At 42.3% G+C, this 16,883-nt stretch overlaps 1 protein-coding gene across 2 annotated transcripts in view; it reads left to right on the forward strand.

The window, feature by feature from the left end:
- Positions 1–16,883, forward strand: part of RFX2 (regulatory factor X2) — a 243,554-nt gene that overhangs the window by 134,897 nt on the left and 91,774 nt on the right. For both annotated transcript variants that reach the window (XM_075283158.1, XM_075283166.1), the window contains exons 5-7: positions 14,512–14,586; positions 15,969–16,150; positions 16,646–16,765. In XM_075283158.1, coding sequence (XP_075139259.1) covers positions 14,512–14,586; positions 15,969–16,150; positions 16,646–16,765 — 377 coding nt within the window. The remainder of the gene's footprint in view (positions 1–14,511; positions 14,587–15,968; positions 16,151–16,645; positions 16,766–16,883) is intronic.

Raw genomic sequence — 16,883 nt, forward strand, 5'->3', positions numbered from 1 at the left:
ATTTGCCTTTCAAAATCAAATAGCGCTTTGAAACGAAAACAATTTTTTTCCAATAAACCATCCATTTAGTCCCAAATTTTTTCATTTCTACAAGGGATTAAAGAGGTTTTCCGTGTGTGTGTTTTTTTTTTTTTTTTTTTTTTTTTTTTGTTTTTTTTTTTAAGAAAGGTCTGTTAGTAATGGGTTAATAAGTACACCCATATACCTTTAGCAGTGTTGGAGTGATTTCTGAGTGTCTCTGCCTTTGTTTAATAGGTGTTAGCTTCCCACTGTGCAGCTTACTGTTTAGCTGCTACACTTGTTCTCTCTCACTCCGCCCCCCTCCTCTCTCACTCAGTTACAAAACCCTCCTTGTCTCACAAAGCCTAGTGATCCCGCCCCTTACCAGCCCCTGGGCAACCCCTTTAATAAAGAAAAAAACACCACAGATTGTTACGCAATTTCTACTTAAGGGAATACCCCATATGTGATCTTAAACTGCTGTACGGGTCCATGGCAGGGCTAAGAATGGAAAGAGTGCGATTTGATTTTGAAAGGAAGATTTTGCTGGAAGTGTTTTCAGGTGCCATGCCGCATATGCAGAGCCCCTAAAGTACCAATACAATGGAAACCCCACAAAAGTGACCCCAATTTAGAAATTACAACCCTCAATTAATTTCTCAAGGGGTATTGTCATAATCTTTTTTTTTTTTTTTTTTTTTTTTTTTTCTGGGCGAGATATACCGTATTTTTCGGACTATAAGACGCACTGGACTATAAGACGCATAAAGAGGTTTTAGAGGAGAAAAATAGGGAAAAAAAAAATTTCAGGCAAAAAATGGTAAAATATTTAATATATGGGAGTTGTAGTTTTGGAACAGCATTGACAGGTGACCCTGCAGCTGTACGGGGATGTATAGGGCGTTTTTTTTTTTTTTGTGGGGCCAGGTGTACTTTTTAGATATACCATTTTGGGAAATGTTTATTGCTTAGATCACCTTTTATTTAATTCAGAGGCAAAACAGAGAGAAAAACCCGGCAGTTTAGCACTTTTGATTTTGACGTTCACTGTACATAAAAATATTAGTAGACTGGGCATTTTCAGACACAGGGATACCTAATGTGTATGTTTCACAGTAATGTTATACTTTTATATGTATTCTAGGGAAAGGAGGTGAACTTCTATTTATTTTATTTTTTATTATATTTTTTTTAAGTGGAGTTTTTTTTTTTTTTTACTATTTTATTATCCCCCGCCTAGGGGGCTTGAACCTGCAATTATTTGATTGCAAGTCCCATAGACGGCAATACAAGTGTATTGCCGTCTATGGGAGATTCTATACATTACTATCGCGGAGGGTCATAGACCAGCCGCGATAGTAATATATATCTATGACAGGCCTGGGAGCCTTCATTAGGCTCCCGGCTGTCATCGGAACAGGTCGGCTCCTGCGGCCTGCATCACTAAAGGTATGGGGCCGGTGGGGACCGGCCCCAGGGCTAACTGACTGCCGGGACCTGTGGAGGAGGAGTGGATTTGCAGCATGGCCGCGCTACTGCCACCGCTGGTTTTCTTCAGCGGCAGGAGCGTGGCAATCTGCAGGCCCCGGCAGCTAAGACAGTCCCCGGCATCTGCTGTAATAGACCGGCGGATGCCGGGGAGTGTTTTAGCTGCCGGGGCCTGCAGATTGTCACACTCCTGCCGCTGAAGAAAACCAGCGGTGGCAGTAGCGCGGCAATCTGCAGGCCCCGGCAGCTAAGACACTCCCCGGCATCCGCCGGTCTATTACAGCAGATGCCGGGGACTGTCTTAGCTGCCGGGGCCTGCAGATTGCCGCGCTACTGCCGCTGAAGAAAACCAGCGGTGGCAGTAGCGCGGCCATGCTGCAAACCCACTCCTCCACCCACATTCAGACTATAAGACGCACCCTCGTTTTCCTCCGAAATTTGGGGGGGGGAAAAGTGCGTTTTATAGTCCGAAAAATACGGTACTTTTTAGTTATACATTTTGGGGGTTGTCTTTTGCTTAGATCACTTTTTATTCAAATCCGAGGCAAACCAGTGAAAAAAGTGAGTTTCTTTTCCTATGACGTGCACCGTACAGGAAAAATATTTTTATAAGTTTGTAGACTCGCATTGTCGGACATAGGGATACCTAATGTGTATGTGTTTCACAGTAATATTCTACTTTTATATGTACCATATTTTTCGGACTATAAGACGCACTTTTTTTCCCCCAAATTTGGGGGGAAAAGAAGGGTGCGTCTTATAGTCCAAATGTGGCCGCCCGGCATCCGCTGTAATAGAGAGGCGGATGCCGGCGAGGGATAGACGCCGGCACAGGTGCCGGGGCCTGAGACATCGCTGCCCTGCCCTGCATGAAGCCAGCAGCGGGAGGAGTGATGCTGCTATTCCCGGCGGGGGGGACGGAGGAGCGGAATGTCAGCATCGTTCCTGCCGCTGCTGGCTTCATGCAGGGCAGGAACAAACAAGCGCCTGTGCCGGCGTCTATCCCTCGCCGGCATCCGTCTCTCTATTGGATGCCGGGTCTGTATTGGCGGCCCCTTCTCCCCCAGGGCCGGTCCCATACCTGTAAAGTTGCAGGCCGGCTCCTGCGTGACGATATCGCAGGAGCCGACCTGTTCAGGTGACAGCCGGGAGCCTAATGAAGGCTCCCAGGCCTGTCACTGCTATATTAGTATTGTGGCTGGGTCTATGACCAGCCGTAATAGTAATAGACAGAATGTCCCATAGACGGCAATACAGTTGTATTGCCGTCTATGGGACTTGCAATCAAATGACTGCAGGTTCAAGCCCCCTGGGGGGGAATAAAATAGTAAAAAAAAAAAAGCTTTAAAAATATATAATAAAAAAATGACATAAGTAAAAGTTCTAAATCACCTCCTTTCCCTAGAATATATATAACAGTAGAGAATCATATGTCAAACACATACACATTAGGTATCCCTGTGTCCGAAAATGCCCGGTCAACTAAAAAAAAAAACACTCTATGCGTCCCCGTACAGCTGCAGGGTCACATGTCAATGTGGCCTTGCAGCTGTTGCAAAGCTACAGCTCCCATATATTAAATAGTTTACCATTTTTTGCTTCAAATTTTTTTTCCCCTATTTTCCTCCTCTAAAACCTAGGTGCGTCTTATAGTCCGAAAAATACGGTATATACAAAAACAACAGCATGGCACATATCAAAGTAATATTCAAGTGAGAATAGACCTGTCCATACTCCTCTCACATCGTGTTGCTATCTCTATGAGGATATATACAAGAAACAAAAGAACATTTGAGATAGACACAGCACTCAGCATATACAAAAGTAAAAAACAAGTTTTTATTGAGTCAACTTTTAAGCGGTTAAGGACCACTGGCTGTAAATTTACGGCCAGCAGTCCTGGTCTCTAAGACTAGCCGATTGTAAATTTACGGCTGGTCTTCAGAGACTCACTAGGCGGGGGGAGGGCAGGGGTTAGGTGTTACTAACACCTAACCACCCCCTCAACAACGTTCAGTCGGACTCAGTTTCCACTGAATGTTTTAACCCTTTCGATCGTGCCGTGAAACATCACGGCGCGATCGAAAGGGATCCGCCGGCAATTGAATGTGATCGGCACCCCCCGCGGCGAGATCGGGGGGTGCCGATGTCAGTAAAAGGTAGTCTGGGGTCTGGCCAGTGACCCCAGACTACCAGAGCCCCCACATACCTGGTTGATCCTGCCGACCGATGGAGGAAGTGAGCGATGTGTCTCACTTCCTCTGCAGCTTACAGGACACGAGCAGGCTCATGTCCTGCTCGTGTCTTGCAAGCTACTATACAGAATCAGCTGATGCTTTCATCAAAGCATCAACTGATTGAAGTGTCCTAAAGGGACACATGAAAAAGTAAAAAAAAAAAAAAAAAAAAAAAAGTTAAAAAAAAAAAAAAATAAAGTGTATGAAAAAAGTAATAAAGTTATAAAGCCCAAAAATCCCTTTTTCTCTATACAAAATGAGTTATGTAAAAATTAATAAAAACAATACATATTTGGTATCACCACGTCCGTAACAACGTGTACAATAAAACTGAAATAATATTTAATGTATACGGTGTACATCTGAAAAAAAAAACGGAAAAAACCCGCCGGAAGTAATGATTTTTCACCATATCACCTTACAAAATATACTATAAAAAGTGATCAAAAAATCATATGCACCCCACAACAGCACCAATAAAAAGCGCAGGTTGTCCCGCAAAAAATAAGCCCTCAACCAACACTGTCAACCGAAAAATAAAAATGTTACGCCTCTCAGAAGATGGCGATGCAAAAATCACTGATTTATGTCCCCAAATGTGTTTTTGTTCTGCAGAATTAGTATCGCATAAAAAAATAACATAAATGAGGTATCACCGTAACCGTACTGACCTGCAGAATAAAAGTAACATGTTACTTATACTGTACGCTGCATGGCGCAAAATTTAAAGGGTACAACTCAATGCCAGGATTGATTTTTTTTTTTTTTTTTTAAATCCAGCAAGAAAGAGTTAATAAAATGTATTCAGTATGTTGTAGGCACCCAAAAATGGTGTCATTACAAAATACATCACATCCCGCAAACCAAACAACAAGCCCTTATATGGCCGCGTCACCAAAAGAATAAAGAAAATATAGCATCTACCAATGTGAAGACAAAAAAACCCAAAATCGCCAAATCATTAGAATACAACTGGCGGCGTCAGGAAGGGAATGTATAAGTTGTGTCAGTGTACTTCAGGAGACACCCCAGATTTACAGCTTACAAGGGAAAGACACCAGAAGTGACCCCCAAAATTACCCCAGAGTGACTCCCCCAATCATAGGAGCTACTGGGACATAGTAGGGAATTTGGTGTCTGCAATGTCCTCCGCACAGCTTATATATTCCCTCTTCACCATCCGCTGTGCAGTCATGTCTGGGATACTAATACTCACTACATCCCCTGATAAATTCTTTGAGGGGTGCAGTTTTCAAAATGGGGTCACTCCTTTGGGGAATCCACTTTTCTGGTACCTTACAGGCTCTACAAACATGACATGGCGTCCAGATACCAAACATCTGAATCTGTACTCCAAAAGCCTCATTGCGCTCCTTCCCTTCTGCGCCCTGCTGTGCGCCCAAACTGCAGTTTATGCCACATGTATGACACATGTATGACACTGGTGTACCCGGGATAACGGACGTAATGTCATATGTGGGTGTAAACTGATATTAGGGCACAGCCGGACACAGAAGGGAAGAAGGGTTTATTGGGTTTTTGGAGTGCAGACGGTTTGGTTTTTGGATGCCATGACACTTTTGCAGAGCTGAAACGCCAGTAAAGTGGAATCCCCTGATATGAGACCCTATTTTGGAAACTACACCCCTGAAGGATTTATTCAGGGGTACAGACAGCATTTTTAACCCCCAAGTGTTGCTATAACGTATTATCCATAAATGAATACGAAGCTGATTGTGAGAGGTGAAAATGACCATTTTTCCAGGAATACGTCATTTCAGTGCGTAATATATTGTGCCCGACTTGTATCAGAGATGAACGCTCTGAAAGCTGTTGTGCCCGGGATACCCGCTTACCAGTTTTTGGAGTGTCTCTGCTGACATAAGTTGGGCACAACATATCGGGTACTGAAATGGCGAATCTCTGGAAAATTTTCATTTTTAACTTCTCATTATCAGTTGCGATTTAATTTCTGGAAACTGAATAAGTGCAACACTCAAGGGTGAAAAATGCTCGCTACTCCATTTGATAAATCCCATCAGTGGGCTAGTATCCAAAATGGAGTGACATGTCTGCGGATTCCACTTTATTCACAATTCAGGGGCTTTGCAAAAGTGACGTCCAAAAACCAAACTGTGCTCCAGAAACCAAAATAGCGCTCCTTCCCTTCTGCGCCCTGCTGTGTGCCCAAACTACAGTTTATGCCACATGTATGACACTGGTGTACCCGGGATAATGGACGTAATGTCATATGTGGGTATAAACTGATATTAGGGCACAGACGGACACAGAAGGGTTATTGGGTTTTTGGAGCACAGATGGTTTGGTTTTTGGATGCCATGACACTTTTGCAGAGACCCTAAACTTGCCCCTACAAAATGGGGTTTACAGTTACCTCCAGGTCTCTCCAAAAGGAACATGGCCCCCAGAAAGTCCCTCTAAATCTGTACCCCAAAAGCTAAAAAGCACAGTGCTCCTTCCCTTCTGAGCCCTGCTGTGTGCCCAAGCAGCAGTTTACACCCACATATATATATTTTTTTGCCCCTCGGGATGGCCCCTTAATAGTTTTAGGAGTGCAGGTCTCTGACAACACAAAGTGGGTGCAACGTATTGGGCACCGAAATGGCATATTTCTTTCAAAATTTCAATTTTCATTTTGGACATTCATTTTTTGGAAGCATTTTAGGCACAAAATGATAGTACCCCTTGATTCATTCCTTGACAGGTGTAGTTTATAAAATGGGGTCACTTTTGAGGGGTTTCCATTGTATTGGTACTTTAGGGGCTCAGCAAATGCAACATGGCACCTGAAAACTATTCCAGCCACATCTGCCCTCCAAAATCCAAATAGCTCTCTTTCCATTCTGAGCCCCACCATGTACCCATACAGCAGATTATGGCCACATATGGGGTACTGCCGTGTTCAGGAGAAATTTTGTAACAAACTGTGGGGGGCTTTTAATTCTTTAACTACTTGCAAAATTAAAAATATGGCGCTAAATGGACGATTCATTGGGAAAAAAGTAATTTTTCATTTTTATGTCCCAATGTTAATAAAATCTGTGAAACAGCTGTGAGGCCAAAATGCTCACTATACCCCTAGATAAATTCTATGAGTGGTGTAGTTTCCAAAATGGGGTCACTTTTAGGGGGTTTCCACTATATTGATAGTTTAGGGGCTCTGCAAATGCGACATGGGACTTGAAAAATATTCCAGCAAAATCTGTCCTTCAAAAGCCAAAAGGCGCTCTTTCCATTCTGAGCCCCACCATTTTCCCATACAGCAGATTATGACCACATATGGGGCATTTCTGTGTTCAGGAGAAATTGTTTAACGAACTTTATGGAGCTTTTTCCCCTTTTATCCTCTTGTGAAAATGAAAAATTTGGGGCTAAATTGACAGTTTATTGGAAAAAAAAGTAATTTTTCATTTTCATGCCCCAATGTTAATAAAATCTGTGAAACAGCTGTAGGGTCAAAATGCTCACTATACCCTTCTGTGGGGGGTGTAGTTTCCAAAATGGGGTCACCTTTAGGGGGTTTCCACTGTATTGGTACTCTAGGAGCTCTGCAAATGAGACATGGCACCTAAAATTATTCCAGCAAAATCTGCCATCCAAAAGCCAAATAGCGCTCTTTCCATTCCAAGCCCCGCCATGTACCCATACAGCAGAATATGGCCACACATGGGGTATTGCCGTGTTCAGGAGAAATTGTTTAACAAACTGTGGGGGGCTTTTACTCCTTTATCCCCTTGTGAAAATTAAAACTTTGGGGATAAAGTTACATTTTAGTAATTTTTCATTTACACATCCCAATGTTGGTAAACTCTGTGAAACAACTGTAGGGTCAAAATGCTGACTATACCCCTTGATGAATTCTGTGAGGGGTGTAGATTCTAAAATGGGGTCACTTTTGGAGGGTTTCCATTGTTTTGGTACTCTAGGGGCTCTGCAAATGAGGCATGGTGCCTGAAAATTATTCCAGCAAAATCTGCTGTTCACACACCCAGTGTCACTCCTTCCCTTCCATGCACTGCTGTGTACCCAAAAATCAGTTTACGCCCACATGTGGGGTATTTCTGTGTACGGGAGAAATTGCACAATAAACTGTCAGATGCATTTTCTCATTTAACCCTTTGTGAATGTGTTAATTTTAGGTCTAAATGAATGTATTAATGAAAAAAAAATGAAATGTCTAAATTTCACTTCCATATTATTTTTATTCTTATGAAAAACTTAAAGGGTTAACAAACATCCCAAATACTGTTTTGAATAATTTGAGGGGTGTAGTTTTGAAAATGGGGTGATTTATGGGGGTTTCTATTATACAGGCCTTTATAATTCCTTACAGAACTGAAGTGGTCCCTAAAAAATTGGTTTGGGGAATTTTCTTGCAAATCTAGAAAATCGCTGTTACACTTGTAAGCCTTGTAACGTCCAAAATAAATTAAAAGACAATCAAAAGATGATGCCGATATAAAGCAGAGATATGGGAGATAATATTTATTCATGTATTTGGGTGGTATGACTATCTGCCTGAAAAGCAGAGAATTTCACATTTTGAAAATTGCAATTTTTTCCAAATTTCCATCAAATTTCCTATTTTTTTTTATAAATAAATACAAAAATATTGATTAATATTTACCACTAACATGAAGTATAATGTGTTACGAAAAAAACAGTCTCAAAACCACTTGTGTAAGTTAAACCGTCTCAAAGTTATTGCCATTTAAAGTGACACATGTCAGTTTTGAAAAAAAAGGCCTGGTCTTTAACATACTTTTGGGCCTGGTCCTTAAACGGTTAAAAGCACGGCTGAAAAAACACATACAAGACAAAAAAAAAAGAAAAAAAAAACTTTCCCAGTAAGCCGGGATTGGCTTGAAGATGTCACATCAGTTCACATGTGAACTGCCCGCGCGGGTTTTGACACCAAGAGAGACGCGGTGAGCCGCGTCTCTCTCTTGTCAAAACCCGCCTGCCGCGACCATCACGGTTGCGGCTTTCCCCTCCGCTGTCGGCTCAAATGAATGAGCCGACATAGGAGGGAGCTGAGCCTGCGCGGCTTCCGCCTGAAGAAAGGGCATGTCGTTTCTTTTCTCCGCTAGCGGAAAAAAAAAGTCCGGTGGTCTACATAGCCCACCATTGTAAAGGGGCGGATTTTGAAGCGAAATCCGCTGTCAAAATCTGCCCCTTTGCCTACGTGTGAACTAGCCCTAAATAATATTTCCCTGAATAGGGAACCAAATAAAGGCAATACAGTAAGCCATTAATGCTTCCAGATCATAGCAAAGTAGAGTACACTGTGCAATTGAACCCCAAATGGCAGTAAAGTCCTATATTGAAAGTTCCCGTCACCTCCTACAAATTGTCCATAACAAACCTAAATATAATGCGAGATACCTGGTATAATAATGTCATATAACATGGTACAGAAAAAGGAGAGCAGGTGTTGCTAGCAAACACTCTGTTCTTATATGGAATGCAAGTGGATCCAGCAAGTGAGTGTAATCATGCTGGGCTGATACAACAACATCCGTGGTGTACAGTTTAAAGTACCAAGAAGAAGACCAGGATCAGAACGAGGGGGGACATAGAATGCAGAGTTGCAGTAATAGGTATATGCCACTGGTTGTAAAACCACAATTACTCACCCATAACGTATAGTGTATTGAAGAAACACATGAGAGGGACACGCCAGCCGGCCACCCGACGCGCGTTTCAGCGCTAGCCTTCGTCAGGGGATGGTATCAATATGGGGGGCGTAGCAGATGTATAAAGGCAAATCTTATTTGGAAGATGGTGAGCGGCTGTGACGTGTTGGAATGACTGCTGGCTCTGCGTCTATAGTCAATGGTAGGGGCGACCATAACTTGAATGGTGTGCACGAGGGCGGGGATAAGGGGTGGAGAAAACCTAGGTATAGTGTGCGGCGAGTGAAGAAAAAATGTGCGTCGCATGTAGGTATGCCACGAGTGTGTGAATGCCTGCGAAAAGGAGGCGTGGAATAATATTCCAAGCCTCACTCCGGTATCGAAGGCAGCACAAGGATAGATAATACCGCGGGGCGCATGCGCAGCTCACACTGCCGTAACTGTGATGCCCAGATACCTACCGTATTTTTCGGACTGGACTATAAGACGCACCTAGGTTTTAGAGGAGGAAAATAGGGAAAAAAAATTTGAAGCAAAAAATGGTAAAATATTTAATATATGGGAGTTGTAGTTTTGCAACAGCTGCAAGGCCACATTGACAGGTGACCCTGCAGCTGTACGGGGACGCATAGAGTGTTTTTTTTTGCGGGGCCAGAAGTACTTTTTAGTTCTACCATTTTGGGGAATATCTATTGCTTAGATCACCTTTTATTGAAAAAAAACTCGGTGGTTTATGATATATGATTTTCTACTTTTATATATATATATTCTAGGGACAGGAGGTGATTTAGAACTTTTATTTATTTCATATTTTTATTATATATTTTTAAAGCTTTTTTTTTTTTTCTTTTTTTTTTTTTTTACTATTTTATTCCCCCCCGGGGGCTTGAACCTGCGGTCACTTGATTGCAAGTCCCATAGCCGGCAATACAACTGTATTGCCGTCTATGGGACATTCTTTCTATTAGTATTACGGCTGGTCATAGACCCAGCCGCAATACTAATATATAGCAGTGACAGGCCTGGGAGCCTCATTAGGCTCCCGGCTGTCACCCGAACAGGTTAGCTCCTGCGATATCGCCGCGCAGGAGCCGGCCTGCAACTTCACAGGTACGGGGCCGGTGGGGACCGGCCCCGGGGGAGAAGGGGCCACCGATACTGACCCGGCATCCACTGTGCTAGAGAGGCGGATGCCGGGGAGGGATAGACGCTGGCACAGGGGCCTGAGACATCGCTACGCTCCTCTGCCCTGCATGAAGCTAGCGGCGGGGGGACGGAGGAGCGGAATAGCATCGCCCCTGCTGCTGGCTTCATGCAGGGCAGAGGAGCGCAGCGATGTCGCAGGCCCCGGCACCTGCATCTATCCCTTGCCGGCATTCGTCTCTCAAAGCGGATGCCAGGCGCCACATTCGGTCTATAAGACGCACCCTTCTTTTCCCCCCAAATTTTTGGGGAAAAAAGTGCGTCTTATAGTCCGAAAAATACGGTGTATACTGTATATCACGTGGCAAATATATTGACACAGAAATATTATGAGGAAATGCAAACATTTTGTCAATATATGCCGATAGGGATAAAAAAAAACAAAGAACCACCATGATATTTACATTTTTGTCCTGTATGTGTTTTTTCATCCGTGCTTTTAAAGAGGACCTTTCACCACTTTTGGGCACATGCAGTGTTATATACTGCTGGAAAGCTGACAGTGCGCTGAATTCAGCGCACTGTCGGCTTTCCCGATCTGTGCCCGCTGTAAAGAGCTTACGGTGCCGGTACCGTAGTGCTCTATGGTCAGAAGGGCGTTTCTGACCATTAGCCAGAGACGTCCTTCTGCCTCGCGGCGCCTATCACGCTGTGCTGTGGAGCGGGGAGGAACGCCCCTTCCCTCTGCTCACAGCGCTCGTCCATAGACGAGCATTATCAGGAGAGGGAGGGGACGTTCCTCCCCGCTCCACAGAACAGCGCAATAGGCGCCGCGAGGCAGAAGGACGTCTCTGGCTAATGGTCAGAAACGCCCTTCTGACCATAGAGCACTACGGTACCGAAACCGTAAGCTCTTTACAGCGGGCACAGATCGGGAAAGCCGACAGTGCGCTGAATTCAGCGCACTGTCAGCTTTCCAGCAGTATATAACACTGCATGTGCCCAAAAGTGGTGAAAGGTCCTCTTTAAAAGTAGACTCAATAAAAACTTTTTTACTTTTGTATATGCTCTGAAATGTTCTTTTGTTTCTTGTACTTTTATATGTATTCTAGAGAAAGGAAGTGATTTAGAACTTTAAACATTTTTTATATTTCTTTTAAAACCTTTTTTTTTTTTTTTTTTTTTTTTTTTTTTATACTGCTTTGTCAGCTGTCTCTAAAGGGCTGGAACCTGCAATCATTGCAAGCCCCATAGACTGCAATATAACTGTATTGCAGTCTGTGGAAAATTCTGTACATTACTATTGAGGCTGATCATAGTCCCCGCTCCTCCGTACCAACCCTCTTCTCTTTCCCCCTCCCCCCTGCTTCCCGCTCCCGCCAATAGACCCCATATTCAGACTATTAGACCCACCCACGTTTTCCTCTCAGATTTGGGGGAATAAAATTGTGTCTAATAGTCTGAAAAATTTGGTATTTATTTTGAAAGTTGTGATAAGTTCAGTCCAGTGCATGGAGAAGGCTGTTTGCTGATGTACTGTGAGGGAAAACCAACCCCATCATTTTGCATTTACTGTTTGAAAACAGAACTGTCTCTCCTTCTTCCACTCACTGAGAAGCTGTTTTAAGCTTGATATATCTAGAGACGGGGCTTCCCTAGTAATAAGGAGTGAACTGCAAATTAAGAGACTGTTAATGGCAAGATCTTTCAGAGTGGTTTTTCAGGCAGAAATGGCAACATTTTAAAGTACCTTGGTTTTTGATCCAGAATCACCTGCTGTAGTAAATGAGACAAAGTTATCGAAAAGTTAGTGACCATGTAAGCATTGTTTTGTTGAATATTGATAAAAAAAATTGTCTCAAATACAGTGCCTACAAGTAGTATTCAACCCCCTGCAGATTTAGCAGGTTTGATAAGATGCAAATAAGTTAGAGCCTTCAAACTTCAAACAAGAGCAGGATTTATTAACAGATGCATAAATCTTACAAACCAAAAAGTTATGTTGCTCAGTTAAAATTTAATAAATTTTAAACATAAAAGTGTGGGTCAATTATTATTCAACCCCTAGGTTTAATATTTTGTGGAATAACCCTTGTTTGCAATTACAGCTAATAATCGTCTTTTATAAGACCTGATCAGGCCGGCACAGGTCTCTGGAGTTATCTTGGCCCACTCCTCCATGCAGATCTTCTCCAAGTTATCTAGGTTCTTTGGGTGTCTCATGTGGACTTTAATCTTGAGCTCCTTCCACAAGTTTTCAATTGGGTTAAGGTCAGGAGACTGACTAGGCCACTGCAACACCTTGATTTTTTTCCCTCTTGAACCAGGCCTTGGTTTTCTTGGCTGTGTGCTTTGGGTCGTTGTCTTGTTGGAAGATGAAATGACGACCCATCTTAAGCTCCTTGATGGAGGAGCGGAGGTTCTTGGCCAAAATCTCCAGGTAGGCCGTGCTATCCATCTTCCCATGGATGCAGACCAGATGGCCAGGCCCCTTGGCTGAGAAGCAGCCCCACAGCATGATGCTGCCACCACCATGCTTGACTGTAGGGATGGTATTCTTGGGGTCGTATGCAGTGCCATCCAGTCTCCAAACGTCACGTGTGTGGTTGGCACCAAAGATCTCGATCTTGGTCTCATCAGACCAGAGAACCTTGAACCAGTCTGTCTCAGAGTCCTCCAAGTGATCATGAGCAAACTGTAGACGAGCCTTGACATGACGCTTTGAAAGTAAAGGTACCTTACGGGCTCGTCTGGAACGGAGACCATTGCGGTGGAGTACGTTACTTATGGTATTGACTGAAACCAATGTCCCCACTGCCATGAGATCTTCCCGGAGCTCCTTCATTGTTGTCCTTGGGTTAGCCTTGACTCTTCGGACAAGCCTGGCCTCGGCACGGGAGGAAACTTTCAAAGGCTGTCCAGGCCTTGGAAGGCTAACAGTAGTTCCATAAGCCTTCCCCTTCCGGATGATGCTCCCAACAGTGGAGACAGGTAGGCCCAACTCCTTGGAAAGGGTTTTGTACCCCTTGCCAGCCTTGTGACCCTCCACGATCTTGTCTCTGATGACCTTGGAATGCTCCTTTGTCTTTCCCATGTTGACCATGTATGAGTGCTGTTCACAAGTTTGGGGAGGGTCTTAAATAGTCAGAAAAGGCTGGAAAAAGAGATAATTAATCCAAACATGTGAAGCTCATTGTTCTTTGTGCCTGAACTACTTCTTAATACTTTAGGGGAACCAAACAGAATTCTGGTGGTTTGAGGGGTTGAATAATAAATGACCCTCTGAATAAACTTTTCACAATTTTAAAAAAAAATTAAACAAAGAAATAACATTCTTTTTTGCTGCAGTGCATTTCACACTTCCAGGCTGATCTACAGTCCAAATGTCACAATGCCAAGTTAATTCCGAATGTGTAAACCTGCTAAATCTGCAGGGGGTTGAATACTACTTGTAGGCACTCTATATTTAAATTAGGTTTCCTGAGTTTTCTCTTATAAACAGGCCCTCCTAAATAAAGCAACAGTGAGCAATATATTATTTGGTGAGCCTGACATCTTTCTGTTCATTTCATGTTCTTCATTTTACATTGTGTAAAGTCTGGCAATCTTTAAAAAAAACAACTGTTTAAATAATGCTTATAATGTGTATATGGAGTAGTTAACATCAGCAAACACACTTTTCACTTTTCTGTATTCTATAAATGTATCACCTCTACCTTGCCTATATGATCCTGTAGTTAAACATTGCTTCTTGTATGGATGTTGTGTTCTGCACACCCAGTAACTGTCTGTCATCTAACACTGAATTTATTATAAATAATCTACCTGCTTCTTCCAGTGTTATAATTCTATAAGTTCTTTTAAATCCTTTAGTGCATGTAGCAGAAGCAAAAAGCTTTTTCAGCTGATATGTGCCCACTCCTGCTCCCGTACGTATTCAGAGCTCCGTCTGATATTTCCTTTGTTTTTGCATGCTTTCTCTGTAGCTTGAAATGGCGATTGAAAATCTTCAAAAAAATGAAGGCATTACCTCTCACAAAAGCAGCTTGCTCAACAGCCATGTAAGTTCACTTCTAACTTCACAGTCTGCTCACTTAGGAAGTGCTGTCTGTCCTAAGAGCTTTATGGGCATGCTTGTTTATAACTCTTTGCACAGTATTTTACTATAGTCATATTTCATTTCAGAATGTGTAGAAAATTGTTCTGCTTGGAATATTGTAAACTTATCACTGTATTGTGAAAGTTTTATATGTCTCTTGAAAATAAATTTGTAATAGTGACTGTATGTGGCAGAATGGCATTCGGGCACCTTCAAGTACCAGCACATGGGTTCTTTTGCATCCCTTGCGCATAATGTTCAAATTTTACTCTGCATCTGACCGTAAATGACCATTTGTTTACCAAGTTCTCTTGTGAGTTTTAGGGAGTAGATTTGTAAGCCTTCTTTTTAACCACTAGCTATAAGAATTTTGATCATGTGACAAATCTTGGCTAGAAGGAAGGTCTGTGTTTAAGGCTATGTTTACATGGAGGAGTTTCGAGCTCATTTTGAGAGATTCCATTTTCAAAATCTGCTCCAAATTGATGTCTGAATCTGCCCCCCCCCCCCTCCCCATAGTTTTCATGGGTTACTCAGCTGATTAAACTGCGGAAACTGTGGTGCAAGAGTGGTGATGATTTGGAGTCTGGGACCAATAATGGAGTAAACATGCCACGGGGTGCGCGGAGCTGGAGAGTGAAGAGGAATCTAAGGCAGAAGACAAACACAAATTGCTCTTCATTTTCCGCCATGTTAATGCATGTAGTAATCATCTTTCAGTGGATAATTAACTGACAGTAAATGACCTAGCTACTGTGAGTTAATTATCCATGAAAGTGAAAGAAAATTACTTTAACATTTTCTAATAGTTAGGGAGAAACACCAAAGCAAGAGTACAATGCTATAATGCATTTGGATTAGTTTGGTATCTTTCTGTTGAAGTAACACAAAACAATTTCAAATTTATGATTTATTGGGATTATTCAAATAATCCTGCTTTATTCAGCAGATTTCCTGAAATTTTTAGATGACGTTAAGCTAGCTGAAAATAAAGTTGAGGCGGACGTTTGGGAAGAGCATACACAAGGCTGAATACATTACAAACAAAAATTCTTTCCTCCCTATAAAATAATGCAGAATACATTTGCATTTAGAGCAAAATAGCAGCCACCTAAAGGCCCTCATGCAGACTTGTATGCTTCTGCCACTACCACTGTTCTCTTCTAGTACATTTTCCTGGTGTTCCAAGATGTGACTAATTTTGCTCTTTTATTTTGTGCAATATAACATTTGTAAATGTGGTTTTGGTGGTTTGTTTTCCTATACTAAAGCTAATTCTTTTGATGGTTAAAATATCCTGAAGTTTACACTATTTCCACCCACTTTCTACTATTATTTTTGCAGCTCCAGTGGTTGTTGGACAACTATGAAACCGCCGATGGCGTGAGCCTTCCTAGAAGCTCTTTGTACAACCATTATCTGCGACATTGCCAGGAGCACAAGTTGGATCCAGTTAATGCAGCTTCATTTGGCAAATTGATACGCTCTGTGTTTATGGGGCTGCGGACACGACGTCTTGGCACCAGGTTAGTATGCAACATTGAGATCTTGGGGTTTTTTTCGAATTGACCACACTCTTTCACTTTTTTTTTTTGTTTTTGTTTTTCCAGTCTCCCCCTCTGCGTGCCCTTACTAATTTTTTCTTTTTGAATTGTTGGTTTGACACTATATGCCTATGTTGTCTCCCAGGAAAGAATAGGGTTTGTCTTTTAAGTTTTTCTCTCCCACTCAGAACAATCAATGTCCTATAGGGCAATATTTGGCATGGAAACTTACTATTTAGCTCCAGTAGCCCATAGATTTGTGCCTGTCTCTCTCATCTCTCACTCTGTGATCTCCTGCTCCCCCCTTTCCCTCTCCATTGACTTCTATGCAAGACTGTTTCAGCAGAAATTTCACTGTGATTATAACTTTATGAAAGAGGTAGGAGGAAGAAAATAGCCAGCGATAGTGATATATTCTAATATGTACACTTTGGAAGAGTATACAGAGTTTTCTTTTTTTTTTTTTTTAAATAACAGGGGGAACTCTAAATACCACTATTATGGTATACGACTGAAACCTGATTCTCCTTTGAACCGACTTCAAGAAGACACCCAATATATGGCAATGAGACAGCAGCCCATTCATCAGAAGCAAAGGTTAGTTAACTTTTTTCACTATTTTCATGTTTCTGTACCATATTTATATCTGTGGGTTGGGTTGATGTGCTGCGTTATGATGACTGACCTCTTTAATGGTTCAATTAAAACCTATTAA

The sequence above is a fragment of the Leptodactylus fuscus genome, chromosome 1, assembly GCF_031893055.1.
Source record: "Leptodactylus fuscus isolate aLepFus1 chromosome 1, aLepFus1.hap2, whole genome shotgun sequence".
NCBI classification, from domain to species: domain Eukaryota; kingdom Metazoa; phylum Chordata; class Amphibia; order Anura; family Leptodactylidae; genus Leptodactylus; species Leptodactylus fuscus.